The sequence below is a fragment of the Neofelis nebulosa genome, chromosome 5, assembly GCF_028018385.1.
Source record: "Neofelis nebulosa isolate mNeoNeb1 chromosome 5, mNeoNeb1.pri, whole genome shotgun sequence".
Classification (NCBI taxonomy): Eukaryota; Metazoa; Chordata; class Mammalia; order Carnivora; family Felidae; genus Neofelis; species Neofelis nebulosa.
This window is the reverse complement of record NC_080786.1, coordinates 128,625,457-128,643,365: the sequence shown is the minus strand read 5'-3', so window position 1 is coordinate 128,643,365 and position 17,909 is coordinate 128,625,457. Positions and strand designations below refer to the sequence as shown.

Sequence of the window (17,909 nt, the reverse complement as noted above, 5' to 3'; positions counted from 1 at the left end):
ATCTTAAAGATAATTTTTATCTTAAAGATAATTTTTTCTTAAACTTTTTGGACCTCACTTCTTTCTTACTGATGTATGTTGAACTTGAGGGGTTTTTTTGTTGTTGTTGTTTTGTTTTTGTTTTTGTTTTTGTTTATCTAGGCAACAGGTTAAATCACAGAACAAGGACAGGTGTGAGTAAGAGTATACTCTGTAACTGAGTATCTCCATCAAACTATGGATTGCTCCGGGGCCCTTCTAGTGTGTTGTTAATTATGGTATTAGTCAATGATTTGGAGAAAATGAACACAGAAAAACGTTTGAGGTAAAAACTATGAGTAGAAGATACAATTTAAGTAAACTCAGTCAAAATTCAGGGAACTGAAAACAAAGTGAGTCTAAATGCTCAGAATGTGTCTTGTGTTGCCCACAGACTCTCTATTATACAGATTTGGCATTTTGTTATCAGTGTTGTTTGATACTGGTGAAAAAATAGGACCTTCCTCTTCCTGTGTGTGTATAGCCTTAATTTAATTTTTCATGAACAAATTGGTCTTGACTACCTTTATTCACTGTACTAAGCTCTGAGGATACATCTGTGAACAAAGACATGACCGTGCCTTTGTGAAGCTTAAACCTGAAGTGTAGATAGATATCAACACATTGATTTTATACCAGTATAAGCAGAGGTAGTTAGGCTATAAGGAGGGAGAAATGGGGAGTGAGGAGGCATGGAGAAAAGTCCAGATGTGAGGACACAGCATATGCAGAGATGCAGAAGCAGGAGAGAACTTGAGAATTCTGGAGTACAGTTGAGGACTCAGGTATAAAGTGGGCCATAGTGCAAGGTGGGACTGGAGAGGTTAGCAGAGACTAGGTCAGGAAAGAACATACTGGGCAGGTTTAGAAGTTTGGATGGACTTTTCTCTAGAGAGCCAGTTGAGGGCAAATTGAAGCATTTGTAAGTCTACTCTTGGTATATAAAGAAGATGGCAGGAGCACCTGGGTGGCTCAGTCAATTAGACTGGCTGAGTCTACGGCTCAGGTCAAGATCTGAGTTATTGAGTTACTGAGTTATTGTTTGGAGTGGCAAGGAGTATACTTCCTACATCTCTTCCTCTTCCACACTTTCACCAACTCAGGAAAAAGCCAGATTTTCATTAAGACACGAAGTGAAGGTAAAATTCTGTGAGAGAGGATAAGGAAGTTTTACAGGTCAGTGAACTAGTATTCCAGAAGGCATAGTGAAAAATTTGGTGGAGGTGGCTACAAGATGCAATTGTGAGAGGTTGCATCCGAGGAGACAAAGCTCACTGTAGAAGTGAAAAATGAGAGAATAAGATAACAGGAGAAGATGGAAACGGGTGGTGACTAAAGACAACAGGCTGTGAACTTTACAGTTGTTCACAAGTACACCAAGAGAATTAATCCCCGGAGGCCCCATTGTCTGTCAGAGGAGTAGACAGGGGCACTCAAAACACGGCAGCAGGCTACAGTGATTAAAACTCGCAGGCACTTCTAGTTTGGGGTGAGTGGTGTGCTTTGGCCTTTCTGGAAGGGCTCAGCTGCGGTTCGGTTTAATTACTCCAGCTCCAGAGAGAGGCTCCGGTTTCAAGATGGCCGCGTCAGGGAACCCCCGGGAGTGTTCTTTTGGGCCTAGTTACCCTGTGATCTGAAATCTGCACTTCATTAAACCAATTATAGTATTTTTATCCTAGTGTGGGCATTTTTAAACATTTTTTGTTTGTTTATTTTCTCTCAGCTTTTCAGTTGGAGAATGTCCTGCTCCCTCAGCTGTGCTAAAGGGAGACTTGGTAGAGGGTTTTCCATCTATGGTCAGGCTGACAAGGAGGGAGCCACCTATGCCTCAGATGGAGGTAACGAGGAGAGCCTTTAGGGGAAGCCAAGAGAATCTAAAATATTGTTTGGTTATTTAGGGCAGAGTCAGATGCCATCATATTTTAAATTTCATCTTGGCTTTCAGTAGAGGCTCCCAGCACAGTACAGCAAGTTCTTTTCAGAGATGACTTTGCCTCTTAATATTTCCCTAGAAGTCTGAACTTCCACATTTTTTTATTTTCTTTCCCTTTCCAATGAATATTGCATTAGTTTTCATTTTTTAAGAAGATATCTGCCCTTCATACTGTTCTTAGGTGCCCTGTCCAGAAACTCTTATGACCTGAATCCTGAAAGAATACGTAAATATTTCTTCCTCAAACTGCAAACCTTAGCTTTTAGAAGTGTAATACAATTACAATATAATTATAATATATAGTATTTTGTATTGTATGTTATTATATATTATTATATATTATAATTAGGATGATATTAGTAGTAGTATAATGATAGATAAAAAGGAGAATGTGACCCAAGTTGTCTGTAAAGTATAGAAAACTTGACTCGGTATCCATTTGCCAGCATGATAATGACCCACTGGGCTCATTTTGGCTCCCAGACTTCAATTGTTATTTAAGAGCTTGACTTCAGGATATACCTTAAGTATTAGAGAGTATGAAATTATCACCTGAGATTTAGGTTGCCAAGAGACGCTTACATGAGTTGTAATGACAGTTTCAAGTGTTGTCTGTGGAAGGATTTTGTTGCGATAATTGTGAGCAGAAAGATTGCTTTAGGAAAATTGAGCAACTTTTTCTGTTTTATCCGCTTTCAAGCCTGAACAAAGCAAAAGATTTAAATTTCTCCAAGAAAGTGTATGTTTTATACAGGAGTGCCTCAATTTAATGTTGTGAGTTGTTAACATATGCTTTTTTGAGCAGGTGAAACGCATCACCATGGGTTCTAAATGGCTGTATCTCCGTGTCCACTGGAATCCATGCTAGTGCCGTCAGTTAGTTGATAAGTGTGTCTTTAATTATCAGTGAATGACTCTGAAAGATTCACGAGTAACTGTTACCCTAAAAATCCTTCTTTTGAAAGCAGGGCAATAGACTTTGCGATATTTTTATATGAAGTCTCCATAATTAAATTTGCATTGAATTATGGAACTATGGAATGGCCCTTATTGTAGACATTTCTTCATTTTTTGCAAGAGTCCAAAAGGTATAGGGTTATCTTCAGCTATTTGGACTGAGTGCAAATATTTTGAAAATTGAAAACAAAGTTTTTTTTAACTCTCCTTTAGGGAGTAAAGTCATATTTACTTACCTAGACATTTGATGTTTCCTGGTTTAATTCATAATTTTTACCAATGGCCAACATAATGATTAATAAAGCAGATACATCATAAAATGTTAAGTGCTAATTCAAAACATTTGTTCTAAAATTAGAGCCAGACATCTCATAGCGAGAAGTAGTAGGTGATTTCAAAAAGTAAAGATCTTGAGAAAATAAATTTCCTCTCATAAAAAAAAAAAAACAAAGGTGCTTGTGAAATGAGAACAGCCATTCAGGAAGTTTTATTCGTGCAGAATCCTCACATAATTCAAGCAAGGCAATGAGATACACAGGCTTGAAATGAACCTGGTAAAATTCCACCTTGTAATAGAAATTGTGTTGTATTTTCTTTTGTTCTTTTCTCCTCCTAAATTCTAAGGCCACTGTGGAAAGCTTGGAAGGGGAGGTCCCTAAATTATCTGAATTATGTTTACAAAAGGCAGAAAATCAGGAAAAGTTCCTATCCTAGAAGGTTACAATGCATTAGGGATTGCAAAGTATGAGAATTGTATGCGATGTGGTTATGTATAAAATGTTGCCAGTTCTCAAAAATTTTGTTTGGTATCTTCAAAGTAAACTTAGATTTATAGGCAATCTCCTCACTATCCATGAAAGAAATAAGAGATCCTTTACATTTAGAAGTGATTTTAGAGTATAGTACTGGTTTTTGAACATGAATAACACTTTCACTTTTGAAACACTTTTAAGATTGATCATCAAACATAAGATCATGCATAAACAGAACCTCGCACATAAACTGTTGTGTTAAGTATTAAAATAAATTTATTTTGTTTTGTTTATTATTTAGCTGAACATATGGTAATGGTTTTGACGCAATTCAGTTTCCTTTTCCTTTTTTTTTTTTTTTTTTTAATTTGGAGGGAGAAAAAAACAACACAAAAAACAGAGCTTCTTTTCCCACTTTGTCACAGCTGGTTACCAATCAATCTCAATTCACGGTACAGTGATGATAGCACATGTTGTCCGGGGGCCAAATCTGATTGGGTTGCATTTTTCAGCAGTGTTCCATATCAGAAAAAAAAAAGGTATCTTTATGGTGAGGACTGTCAGCACATGATTGTACAACTGTCATTAATCAAACCTGGCAACAATGACTGCATTTATGTAAGTCTGAGACTGACAGATTTTTACAATCAAAATCACCCAATTCCTATTAGGATTTCCTCACCAGTATTTTTTTGCCCCTCTATTTCATTCTTTCCCCCCTGGTTTTATTTAAAGTCAGACAATACCTCCTACATGTTGATCATATATATTGTACCATATTTACAAAGTATCTCTTTTATACGAAGTATGCTTTACTTATTTAAAATTGATTCTCAACTATTTAAAGGGACAACAAATCAAGGCAAAATTTAAGTGCATTTGATTGTTTAATTAAAGAATGATTTTAAAGTGTGCATATATTAGTAAACACATGTATGAAGCTCCTAGGATTATAGTTGGTTTTAGAGAAATATCGAGTAAAATATTAATAAAGTCATTTTCTGTAACTTTTGAAACTCTGAATATAAAATCACTGGTGCAGAAATGCACACCTGCCCAATGTGCACGCGCGCGCACACACACACACACACACACACACACACACAGCAATAACACACATATCAAATGGAAGGGGCGTGTCACTCTGTTAGAAGAATAAATGTACTTGCTGCAGAGGACACAGATTCTAGTCTCTTTACAGCTCAAGACAACAATCTCAGAATCTTCTATGAGATGGTGTTTGGAAATAGGCAATTCTTTCTAAATCATTTATTGTTGTGAAACCGTGTATTAAACTCTTTTGTAAAGATCTCTCTAAATGTAAGGAGTTGTTTTCATAGTTTTGTGTATTACTCAGTCAATATTTACTTTCTCGGGAAAAATGATTATTTCTCCAATTATCCAATGCAGTAGTGAAAAGCATCAATGAGATTACTATTGTGCACATCCCAGCTTATCCAGAAAGAAATACAAGAAATAAGGCCACATTTATTGGACCTGTGGAAAAATTTGACGTCCAATTGCTTGTGATATATGTAGTTTTTGGAGGCAATTTATTATCTCAGAGAAATCATGACCCATTAGAGAAAACAAAGGCTAGTAGTAGATACTCATGACGGTTTTCTCCCTGATTATAATTGCCTCAATGTGTGGCCTTTGGAAAGGAAGTTTGTCATTTTTGCCTCACATTGCCTAAATGCGAAATTAGGAATGAGCCACATATTTATTTCTTTTTCGGTTTTGAAGTGTTTTGGGATACAGTTTATTTAAAATCGGTTCTTGTATTTCTTAAGTTTTTGCAAGTAAGAGTGAATTTGATCACATTGTAAGTCTATCATTTCTCTGACCTAAGATACTTCTTACTGTAAAAATTGCTAAAGGTCATGATGTGCTTGAGTCCCCTGTGCTCATCAGGGTACCTTCAGGGTTCAGACGAGAAATTGCCACAGTGGTTGAGTGGTGTTGGGAGGAATAGTGTCCCCAGCTGTGCAGTGCACCGCTGTATTAGACCCATTGGGTTGGCAATGTAATAAAGGAGAAAAGGTGTGTACTTTGAAGTAAAATAGACCTTGATTTGAAAATCCAAACTTGTATATGAAGATATCAAAACTTTAAACAATATCAATTATTGCAGTAATTTAAAAACATCTGTGAGGCAAACACACACACACACACACACACACACACACACACACACTTACACACACACACCTTGCTTTCGTGCATAGTTCAGCCCACAAATAACCAAATTGCAATTATGAATTTATATTACCCAGTATAAATTTCTGTACCCAGACCATGAGGCATTGACCATTTATTTATTGAACCCATTAAGGAAAAATTTACAGGAGCAGCTGCTATTTTGGTAGTATTCCCCATGCTTACTTTAATTTTTCTTTATAGATTTATACATCATGTTATTTTAAAAAATTGAATCTTGATGCTGTCTCTTGGTATAAAGTTCTAACCTCTGTAATATAGTTGATGAAAAATCTAGATTCTAAATTCATACATGGTCTAAATCTTTGCTACCAATGAATTTCAGCATTCTGGAGAGCAAAGTGCTATTTTTCTAATCTTAAACTTAGGCTATTAAACTACACTCAATTTTTTAATTATTTAGTCTGTCTCAGAATTTATTATCTGTTAGCTTCTTAGAATAACTCATTTTGGTGTATTTTATTCTAATTACATAATTAATTAGTACCCCCACCCACTTCACCTAGAGGTATTTAATTTAGGCTTCAAGTGTTCACCCTTAATATTGGTATACTGAATATTTCTATGTTTACCGATTCATGTTCTTCATGGTTTTCTCTACTGAACTAGTATTCTTCTAAGTTTCATTTTCACTTGTGAAGAACTTAAATTCATGTACATCACCTTTATGATTGTCATGTCTGCAATTCCTCTTGGGATAAATATGGAATAAAATTAAACATTATATCCCAGATTCTGCTATACTATATTTTATAAAAGCGTATTTATTTTTTTAATTTTTATTCATTTTTGAGAGGCAGAGAACGAGTGGGGAGGGGAAGAGAGAGAGGGAGACACAGAATCTGAACCAGTCTCCAGGCTCTGAGTTACCAGCACAGAGCCGGATGCAGGGCTCGAACCCATGAACCGCGAGATCGTGACCTGATCCAAACTCAGATGCTAAACTGACTGAGCCACCCAGATGCCCCTATAAAAGTGTATTTATTAAAAAGCTATATAGTTTGCTTTCAGTCAGGTTGAACTTTATATCTCTAAGTTTTGTGTATCTCTAAGTTTTGTGGGGGAAATCATATTTTTCCTCCTTACCTACCAGAATTTTTATGAGGATAAATTAAAGAGTATATTTGAGAACACTATGCAAATGTATTTTTATTGTCATTATTTTATTTTCACAAGACATGTTATAAGAAATCACCCTAGTTGCCAAAATAATGAGATAATAAATTTGAAAGCATTCAGCAAAACACAAAGCTTTAACTCTGTTTTCTCATAGTCTTCACATTTATATTAGATATTCTACTAGAGTCACTTTATTTATTCTGTTGTAGGAAGAGAGATTATTTTTTGATGTTTTTAATTTACAGAGGGAAATTTATGATGATAACATGTAAACCAAATGTCTAGTTGCTGGTCAATATTTGCTATCTTCTTTATTTTAGGTTTGTCTCTTTCTAAAGTAGCATTTATATATTATATATCTTGAGTTCTTAAATTTATAGCATTATGTTGGTATCAATTTAGCCTACATTTCAGAGCTAACTGCTGATGTATAAACCTAACAACATTACTATATTTCTTGATATATTTCAAATTAGTTCATCTTTCTGTTTTACACGCAAGTGTTTTACTAGTAACCCTGTTAAGAAAGAACTACAGAGTAGTTCTGAGCATTTGTTGGGTGGTTCATCATTCATTCGATAAGCCTTCATTAAGCACAGCCAAGATCACAGGTGGTATTTTATAGGACAGGAAGTGAATAGTTTGGAGCAAGAGGGATTCAGTTCTTGTTTTCATGGAACATGCATGCTCTTGAAAGGCAACAAACAAGCTAAAAACTTGAAAGAGTTATGTGCTTTAAAAAATAATAAAAGTAACACAGGAAATAAAAAAAATAAATAAAAAGAAAGAAAAGTAATCTTTTAAAGTTACTGGTGGAGGGGGGGCACCTGGATGGCTCGGGTGGTTAAGCATCCAACTCTTGATTTCAACTCAAGTTGTAATCTCATGTTTTGTGAGCCTGCACCGGGTTCTTGGCTGATGGTGTGGAGCCTGCCTAGGATTCCGTCTTTCTCTCTCTCTCTGTCTCTCTGCCTCTATCTCTATCTCTATGTCTCTGCCCCTCCCCTTCTTGCATTCTTGCTCTCTCTATCAAAATAAATAAATAAACATTTAAAAAAATTACTGATGGGTAGAAAGCTACTTCACATTATTTGAGCAGGAAAGACATCTTTGAGGTAATTTCTAAGTAATCTTGAAAGTCAAGAAGGACTGGCAATGGAAGATGTGGGGAAGGGCACTCCATTAAGTTGTGACAGCAACGAGGTAGTTATTTTAAACAAGGAAAAGAAGGGTCATGTGGTTAGAAGAGGGTGAACATTAGCCTTGACAGATAGGTAAGGAATTGATTATCTAAAACATTGAATATTATAGAAATTGGTTTTATTCTGAGTGACTGAATGAGAAGCCATATTTAGGTTGAATGAAATAATCATATTTAGGTATATCAACCGATGAATTTGTATTGATGCTCTTCATTCTTCTTAAAACCCTTAGATTATATATCTGCTGCACATTATACAGTTGTTGTTACAAATATTTGACCTAAAAATGAAATAATTCATATGGCTTCAAGCAGGAGAGAGAGTGCACTTTTCTGATTGGCACAGGAAGTAATAGGATTACTTGAAACTTCTGGAAGAAGTGTTTTATTTTATCATTTATAGAAGATCATCTAATAGAGATGTTCAAAAATGAAAGAGATCATTCATCATAGGAATAAGTTGGAAGACTGGTTGGTAGATTGTGGCACACAGGATTCAAATGTTGATGGATGGTTGCAGAAGGGGAGCTTTTTAAAGTTTCTCTTGATGGAAAGATTCAGACATTTTATATATATTCAAAATACTTCTAAATAAATCCATAATGCTGGTAATATTCACAATCTTCTCTAAGGCAAAGATCCAGTGAAAAATGAGAATTTAAAGATTCTGAGCACCCCAAGATATCAGAGAGTGTTCAAATCTGTTTTGTTGTTGTTTTCATGGTTGGTTTGCTGGTTTTGTGTGATGGGACCCAGAAAGACTAGTGTAGTTAGCGGTTATTTCTAATTGGCATAAGACAGCATGTCCCTCAGAAATGTGTGCATATCAAACTTTGGGACTGAGGAAACATATGTGTTAGCTGGAGAAGTCTTAGAGGTAGTACCTGGCATGTAGGAGAAATGTAAGTCTCCTTAAATGTTAGGATTTCTTGAATAAAATAATTAAAATTATTACATTTTTATTATAATTTTCTCAAATGTCAATGATTTTCAAAGGTAAATTGAAATGAGGCAGTGTTTGAGCATCTACTAATTCCAATGAATAAGCACTTTAATTTTTTTTAATGTTTATTTATTTTTGAGGGAGAGAGAGAGCAAGCAGAAGAGGGACAGAGAGAGAGGGAGACACAGAATCGGAAGCAGGCTCCAGGCTCTGAGCTGTCAGCATAGAGCCCTATTTGGGGTTCAAACTTGTGAACCGTGAGATATAACCTGAGCCAAAGTTGGACGCCTAACCAACTGAGCCACCCAGGAAGCACTTTATATAGGGAAGCATTTTATAATTAAAAATTATCCTGGGGCACCTGAGTGGCTCACTTGGTCAAGTGCGCCTCAGGTCTTGATATTACGGTTTGTACCTTTTAGCCCTGCTTTGGGCTCCGTGTGGACAGTGTGGAGCCTACTTGGGATTCTCTCTCTCTCCCTCTCTCTCTGACCTTCCCCCATCCATTCTTTCTCTCTAAAAATAAACAATCTTAAAAAAAATATCATGCAAAAACCTCTTTCTTCTCCAGCCTTAACTATCTCACTGCAAATGGACCTATGACCTGGATACATGTACTCTCTGTACCTAGTTGGAATCCTGCAAATATTCTAGCCAGAATCTCCATACCGCCAGACCATTGTCCTTATCCAGACTTTTACAGCCTGTTACTAAAACCCTGTCTATAGTTAGAAAAAAAAAAGTTTACTTACTATTTTCTGATACTAGCATGGTATCTTTGAAAGGTTGTCTCTTTTCTTAGTAGCTAAGATTAATTCAGTTTATTCTTCTAAGGTGTATTTCATTTTTCATTTTTCTTATGGAGACCAAATTACAATTATTGAGTAGAATGCACAATTACTTGGATCCCTGATGAAGGAACCCTTGGTAAACAAACAAACAAACAAACAAAAAACAATTAAAAATACTAAAACACTGATACAGTATCCCCACTACTATTCTTGGCTTTCTTAAACACTCCTTAAAAAAGTGAGAAATCTTAGCAAGTCTGATTTCAAATCAGACTTGGGTTTTCTGATTTGGGGTTCAAGTATTATGTAATCTGTAAGTTATAATTAAACACTTTTTTAAAAAAATATTTATTCATTTTTGAGAGATAGGGGACGCGCCCAAGAGCAGGGAAGGGACAGAGAGAGAGGGACAGAAAATCTGAAGCAGGCTCTCTGCACTGACAGCAGAGAGCCCACTGCAGGCCAAGAACTCATGAACCGGGAGATGACCTGAGCCAAGGTAGACGCTTAACTGAGCCACCCAGGCTCTCCTAATTACTTTTTCTTACTAAAGCAAGATATAAAAAACTCTGTCACTCTATCCCCCATGTTGTTCTCTATATAATGAATTTATCTAACGTGAGGTAAAATTTGCCATAAGGTATAACTATGTTTGCTGAATGTGAAATTATATTTCTATCCAGGTGATATAGATATTGTGGCATATATGTCTTAAGTTAAAAATTCAACAAAGTATTTTACTGTAGGAAAGGGGTACATAAGGTGTGGAAAAAGCACCAGGTTGAGAGGCAGTGTTCAAGGTTTGAATTCTGATTTTTCTCTTATTAGTAAAATGACGTTGAGCAAATCATTTCACTCGACTAAGGGTCAGTTTCCTCATCTGTAAAATGACAATTTCTGGTTCAGAGGATTATTCTGAGTATGCTATGCACTAATGGATGTGTATTTTTGTGTTTTGTTTGTTTGCTTGAACTGTGAGGCAACATACAATTCATTATTTTTTTTCCTCAATGACAAATCATAAATCATGGATAATATAAGTATCCTTTTATAAAACTTAGAATACTGGGGCACCTGGGTGGCTCAGTTGGTTGAGTGTCTGACTTTGGCTCAGGTCATGATCTCGTAGTCTGTGAGTTCAAGCCCCGTGTCAGGCTCTGTGCTGACAGCTCGGAGCCTGGAGCCTTCTTCGGATTCTGTGTCTCCCTCTCTCTCTGCCCCTCCCCCACTCGTGCTCTGTCTCTCAAAAGTGAATAAATATTAAAAAAAATTTTTAGGATATGGTTTTCATGTGTGTTTGATCCAGAGAGGCCTTTATAGACACTCAAGATCATCTTTCTCTCTTTTAGCTTTTGATAAAAATTCAGAGTGCTGTGAACTGACTTTATTAAGTTAAATAAGAGCCAGTAACAAAACTCTAACCAGAATTCAGTGTTTTGAGATGAATTAGAAATATCTGCTAAATATTTTCCTGCATCTATTGAGGGGATCATATGGTTCTTATCCTTTATTTTATTAATGTGATGTATCATGTTGATTGATTTGTGAATATTTAACCAGTCCTATATCCCAGGAATAAATCCTACCTGATCATGGTAAATTATTCTTTTAATGTATTGTTGGATCTGGTTGTCTAGTATCTTGTTGAAGATTTTTGCATGCATGTTCCTCAGGGAAATTGGTCTGTAGTTTTCCTTTTTAGTGGGGTCTCTGTCTGGTTTTGGAATCAAGGTAATGTTGACCTCCTAGAATGAGTTTGGAAGTTTTCCTTCCATTTCTATTTTTTGGAACAGCTTCAAAAGAATAAGTGTTACGTCTTCTTTAAATGTTGGTAGAATTCCCCTGGAAAGCCATCCGGCCTTGGACTCTTGTTTGTTGGGAGATTTTTGATTACTGATTCAATTTCTTTACTGGTTATAGGTCTGTTCAAATTTTCTATTTCTTCCTGTTCCAGTTTTGGTAGTGTATATGTTTCTAGGAATTTGTCCATTTCTTCCAGATTGCCCATTTTATTGGCATATAATTGCTCCTAATATTCTCTTATTATTGTTTGTATTTCTGCAGTGTTGGTTGTGATCTCTTCTCTTTCATTCTTGATTTTATTTATTTGGGTCCTTTCCTTTTTCTTTTTGATAAATCTGGGTAGGGGGTTATCAATGTTGTTAATTCTTTCAAAGAACCAGCTCCTGGTTTTGTTGATCTGTTCTACTATATTTTTATTCAATCCTTGTATCCGAGAGCTTAGCATGTCACGCAGGCTAACTGTAGGAAGGATTTTTTTTATTAGACATTAAATACATCACCAGCACCTTTTCTGAAGCCATCATAAAAACATTTTTTTTCATGTTTTTAATTGGCAAAGTTAAGCAAAGAAAGTTTACATGCACTGTTACTCTTGTATGCATTTTAGCCCAGGACTTGTCCTCCTAAACTGTAAATGTAGCTCATAAGAAAACCCTACTGGACAAATGTGGCAAATTTGCAGCCTTGCAATCATTTAGATTATATCAGGAAGAAATGAGATATTCATCATGTAATCAGCCAGTATTTCCTGAACTCCTACTATGTGTAATAAAAATAGATAATGTGTATTGTGCTTTCTGTATCCTAGTTTTATGCATTTTATGTGTAATGTCTCCTTCAAAGTTCACTTCTACTCCAAGAGGTAGTTGTTATTGTCAGTACCATTTTGCTAATGAAGAAAATGAGGCCCAGGGAATTTAAGTATCTTGTCCACTTTTACCAGCGTAGGAGGAAGTAGACTCCTAGATTAGAACTCTGGCCATTGGCTCCTGAGACTGTCCTCTAAACTACTTTGTTATGCTACTGGATGTTAAAAGCTCTGTGTTAGGGGCTGAGGATATAGCAATGGGTGAAGCAGACAGGATCTCTGCCTGCATCAAAATAAACAAATACAAAAAGTAAGCAAGTGCAGAATGATTGTATAGCAGTAGGTTTCAAGGAGAGAGTAATTACAGTTTTCTAGTATAGAGATGGAAAGCTTCAAACAAGAGTTTGATAAGGCTTTCCTAACAACTTATGACATTGTAACTCAGCAGAAGTTTAAATGAAAGCATGCTGACAATAAAGTAACCATCATTATTGGAGGATAGAGGATCATGGATAGCTACGTTTAGTTGGCAAGACTGGTTCATAGACATTGCTTTTTGTCACGCAAAGCTCTATAAAACAGAACTATTATTAGGTCTTACACTGCAATAAACATAAGCTATTATTCTTTTAGCTAAAGCCAGAAGTAGAAGAAATCTGATTATACTCATCTTCAATGCAAGCCTAAAAAGTTTGTTTTGTCCTGAAAGCAATAGGAAATCACAGCTAGTTGTGAGCAGACAGAACCAATTAAGGTAATATTTTTAAAATACAGCTTTGTCTGCGTGATATATGTGAGGAAGAAAGTCAATGTGATCAGTCAAAAGCTATTGCAAAATTGTGTGAGTGAAATAACAAAGGCCATCAGTGAAAATCAAGGGGAAAGATCAGATATGAAAAGGATAATAATAGCTTTGTTCTTCTGCTTGTGTAATCATAATCTCTTAGAATCTAATAAGCATATTCTTATGAAAGCATTTCAACAGATTCATGTTAAAATTTTATAATTCTTTTCTGAGCTACTGTGTTAGTCTACTTGTTAAAAAAATAGAAATGAGGGGCACCTGGGTGGCTCATTCGGTTAAGCATCCGACTGTTGGTTTCTGCTCAGGTCATGATCTCAAACCCCAAGATGTGGGTTTGAGCCCCGCATCAGGCTCTGCCCTGGCAGTGTGGAGCCTGCTTGGGATTCTCTCTCTCACCTTCTCTCTCTGCCCCTCCCCTACTTGCACGGTCTCTGTCTCTCTCAAAATAAATAAATAAGGGTGCCTGAGTGGCTCGGTCGGTGAAGCGTCCGACTTCGGCTCAGGTCATGATCTCACAGTCCGTGAGTTTGAGCCCCGCGTCAGGCTCTGTGCTGACCGCTCAGAGCCTGGAGTCTGTTTCAGATTCTGTGTCTCCCTCTCTCTCTGCCCCTCCCCTGCTCATGCTCTGTCTCTCTCTGTCTCAAAAATAAATAAACGTTAATTTTTTTTAAATAAATAAATAAATAAGCTTAAAAAAAATAGAAGTAAGCAAATAAATATGTGTGAAAGAGCTGAGGATGTGCATTTCCAAAAACCACTCCAGGGCATGTTGATATTTTAAGAGTTAATATTACTAATTAAAAAAACCCCGGCTCCTTCTTAATTCTTTCAACCAGGTGTTTGTGTCAATTGGCCAACAAATAAGAGAAAAAATGCCTTTTAATATATTTTAGCTTGATATTCAAGAAGCCCCCAAATTAAATCCGATATTTAAATGCAGCATAATTTACAAAATGATAGAATACAACTCACCGAGAAACTGAAATATACACTGTTTCCTTATTATCTAAGAACTACTACGGAAACGTTTAAAGTGCTTTTAATGCCTTTTATAGTTTTGATGCAGTAAGAGATGTATATGTGTATAAAGTATCGATCATTGATAATCAAACCGCAAGAAGTCACATATGAACTTCATGATCTTATCAGTAAAACCTTAAATCTAAGCAATTACACTTTGTGGCGGCATATTACATGTGTATGTGTACATGTGTTTTGTTTTAGTTGAAATACAGTCACAAAAGAGAAGAAATGAAGGTGAAAACAGTGTTATCTTAATATAGCTGAAATGCTATTTAATAAGACCAATTCATATTCTACACAGGTATGACATCAAAGATGATTATACTCTGAGAATTAAAAAGGCCATGAGTACAGATGAAGGCACCTATATGTGTATTGCTGAGAATCGGGTTGGAAAAGTGGAAGCCTCTGCTTCTCTCACAGTCCGAGGTAAGAAACGTAAGATGGGAAATACAATTGAATCAGCAGATTAATATTTGGTTAAATTGGTAAGTGAACTCACAGTCAAAATAATAGCTGATACTCTTCTATTGTTTTTTACTAAAATGTTTAGATTTTGTGTCCTTTCTATTATTAATTGAAATAAAATTACTTCCAAATTTGGTTCAAAGGGATGATTATTTGAAGCGATTTTTTAATTTAATGAATAATAGTTAATATGGTTTAAAAGTAAATCTTAAGAGTAGAAAAGATTTATACTAGTCTTCGTGGTCCCACCGCTTTGAAGTATTTACTGCTTTTAAGTGTTACAGTTTCAAAGGTACTCTGTTTTCTGTTTACTAGTTTGTTGGGTTTATACTAGTAGAGTACTACTTTGAAATTCGTTTTATTTCAGCATCCAAGAAGCAATTAAAAACAATAGAACTGACACTGCTTGCAGGGTGGAAAATGGATACAAATGAGCTACCGCATTGAGAAAATCTGATTGAGAGAGTGATTTGTGAAGTTCATTGGCCTTGAATAACTGAACTAGTGTGGCTCCTGTAACAACTTTCACTTTCTGGGAAAAGTGTCATGCACTTTTTCATTCATGGGAATGATATTCATTTATAGACTCCCTGGAATTGCTTAGTAGTGAAAGAAAGCATTACTTAACCCTACAGTGAGGTAGAATGAATCAACTGTCTTCCTGGTGGTGCCTGTTGACTCACATGAGTACATTATATAGCCCCAGCTACCAAGTGGTACCATGTGGACATCTACACTTACTCTTGCCAAAGAGACATCACCCACCGCATCATTTACACTCACGGGATTTCAAACAGCGATAGGCAAGCACGTCCTCTGATCTCTTTCCACCTTTCTCCCACCACCCCAACTGATGGCTTCTCCTCTCGTCCTTTATCAGGTCAGCTGCATGCTCGCACCCTATAACTGAGAGACTCAGTTATATCTCATCCTGTTTAGTCACACCTCCTACCTTGTGCAGCTGTACTCCCAGAAGTTTTCACAGACGGGTGAAAAGGTTTGGAGGAATTTGGCTTGGTGAGAAATGTGTCAGGGATTCTCATGTTGGTCCTCCATCTGGACCAAAAATGATTTTTGCTCACCCATGATTTCAGCATCAAACCACTAAAAGACAAACAAGCAAACAAACAGAACCCAAAACTTAACTTCCTTCAGGTAACTATTAGGAGACATGCACTTTGAATGACTTGGAAAATATTGATGATTTCCATACTTTCCAGTTACTCCATTTTTATTCCACTGAATCCATTTTTTCCTCCCATCCAGACATTCTAGCGTGAACTTAGATACAGAACAGATTTAGACAAAATTGGCAAGCTAGTTGTTCAAAAACGTTTCCATTCCTCATTAGTTAACAGATCATAAAAAGCTATGATCATATAACAATCAAATTTATACACTGATTATATATTACCAAAATCTGATAGTCTTTGTAAGCCACTTTACTATATCTAATCTACCTTCCCTGTAGGTGATTCTATATTAATATAGATTTGTGTGCTAGTCCTTTGGGAAAACAATCACTTGACCAAATTTCCCCCAAAGCTTATTTATTTGTTGTTTCTAAAGTGAGTGGGGGAAAAAAATAAACAACCCACCAAGAAACGTTCCATTTAAAAAATATATATATATATTTGCTGACTAAACATAAATGGTGAGAAAATGTGAGGAGTTGTTTGTTTGTAGAAGCAGCAGTTCTTTTTATACTTGAATGCTTGGCTGAATGAGACATGAAGTGGTCTGTTTGCTTTAAAATATTTCCCAGCTAATTGTTTTTGTAATTTGTTGAAAGTTTCAGGTTTAACATTTCATTTAACAAAGCATGCTCCTCTCGCATGGATGTTTAGAGCTAACTTAAAAAACTAATAGAGTTTTTTTGTTTTTAATAGGATTTTTTTTAAATCAGCAAACCTTAAATGGTCTCTCCCCTAATCTGTGTCCTGTAGATGGATTAGAGAGTTTAATCTGTGTGGTATGTATTTATTACTCATCTAAGACTGAATGAACCTCAGCAACAGGGTTAAAGAAAAAAAAATCTCCATAAGACAATAGAATGTGGAGTAAAATATTGTTTAAAAATATTTTTTACCATTAGGAAAAGCAGTTGAAACTTCTCATGCTAAGAGGTTAACAGGAGAAAACGCATATTATCTATGACTTAATTTTTTTCTGTGCTCATTTTTCTATGCACGTACATGAAATGGTTAGCCCTTCCCTGGATTGTTTTATTAGAACAGGGTCAACCGACCCAAGAGGCCACATCCATTTTCATCCATTTAATGCAGGGACACAGTTTAGTTTAATTTGCTGATTTTGAAAACATCCACCTGCTGGGGTTTTTTTCAAGATAAAATGTTGCTATGTAACAAAAACAAGAAGTTTAATTGGGATGTTTCTGCTAAAATTTTATCATGATATTCAATTGGGAAAAAGGAAAAGGACTTTTGTAGTCAAAATCTGGAACACAGATTTACTCAGTTGCTTTCCACTTCAAAATAAGGTGAAAATAGACTATAAAATTAAATTTAACAGCAAGTGGCTCCCTTTGCTGACTTGAGGAACATAAAATTAGAAAGAAGTAATGCTAAACAACAACCAGCCTCCTAGCATTTATATTCTAATCAAATAATTCATGATCTAAGAGAGCTTTTTTAAATGGCTCCAGAATGTGTTAACACAAACTGCATATTTGTAAACATTTTTCCCCATTTCAATTGCTGAAATTGGCTTTGCATAAATCAAGACTTCATTGGAAAAACTATCTTGCTTCTAGGGCAATAAAACTTTTTCCTTTTTGAATTACCCTAGACTAGGTGAAAGAGAAATATATTTTATTTTTTTAAACCTGATTTTTCACCATGGTTTCTTCTTTTTCTCTCTTTATTATCATAGACTCAAAATGCCTTTTCGTTTCTAAATGAAACATTGTGTTTGAGATTTAGCCTCAGGTGACACCTGAAAATGCAAATTAAAAACGAAAAGACAAAGTTCTTTTCCTATTGGATGTTGATAAATTAAGAGATATATATTTCGAATGAGGCACAACTTTACGATTTCGTCTGATATCT

The 17,909-nt window shown here is 35.7% G+C and overlaps 1 protein-coding gene across 18 annotated transcripts in view; it reads left to right on the top strand.

Annotated features, from left to right (window-relative positions):
• The window catches only part of ROBO2 (roundabout guidance receptor 2), a 609,497-nt gene that overhangs the window by 458,526 nt on the left and 133,062 nt on the right, over positions 1-17,909 (top strand). For all 18 annotated transcript variants that reach the window (XM_058731736.1, XM_058731730.1, XM_058731733.1 and 15 more), the window contains one exon: positions 14,675-14,802. In XM_058731736.1, coding sequence (XP_058587719.1) covers positions 14,675-14,802 — 128 coding nt within the window. The remainder of the gene's footprint in view (positions 1-14,674; positions 14,803-17,909) is intronic.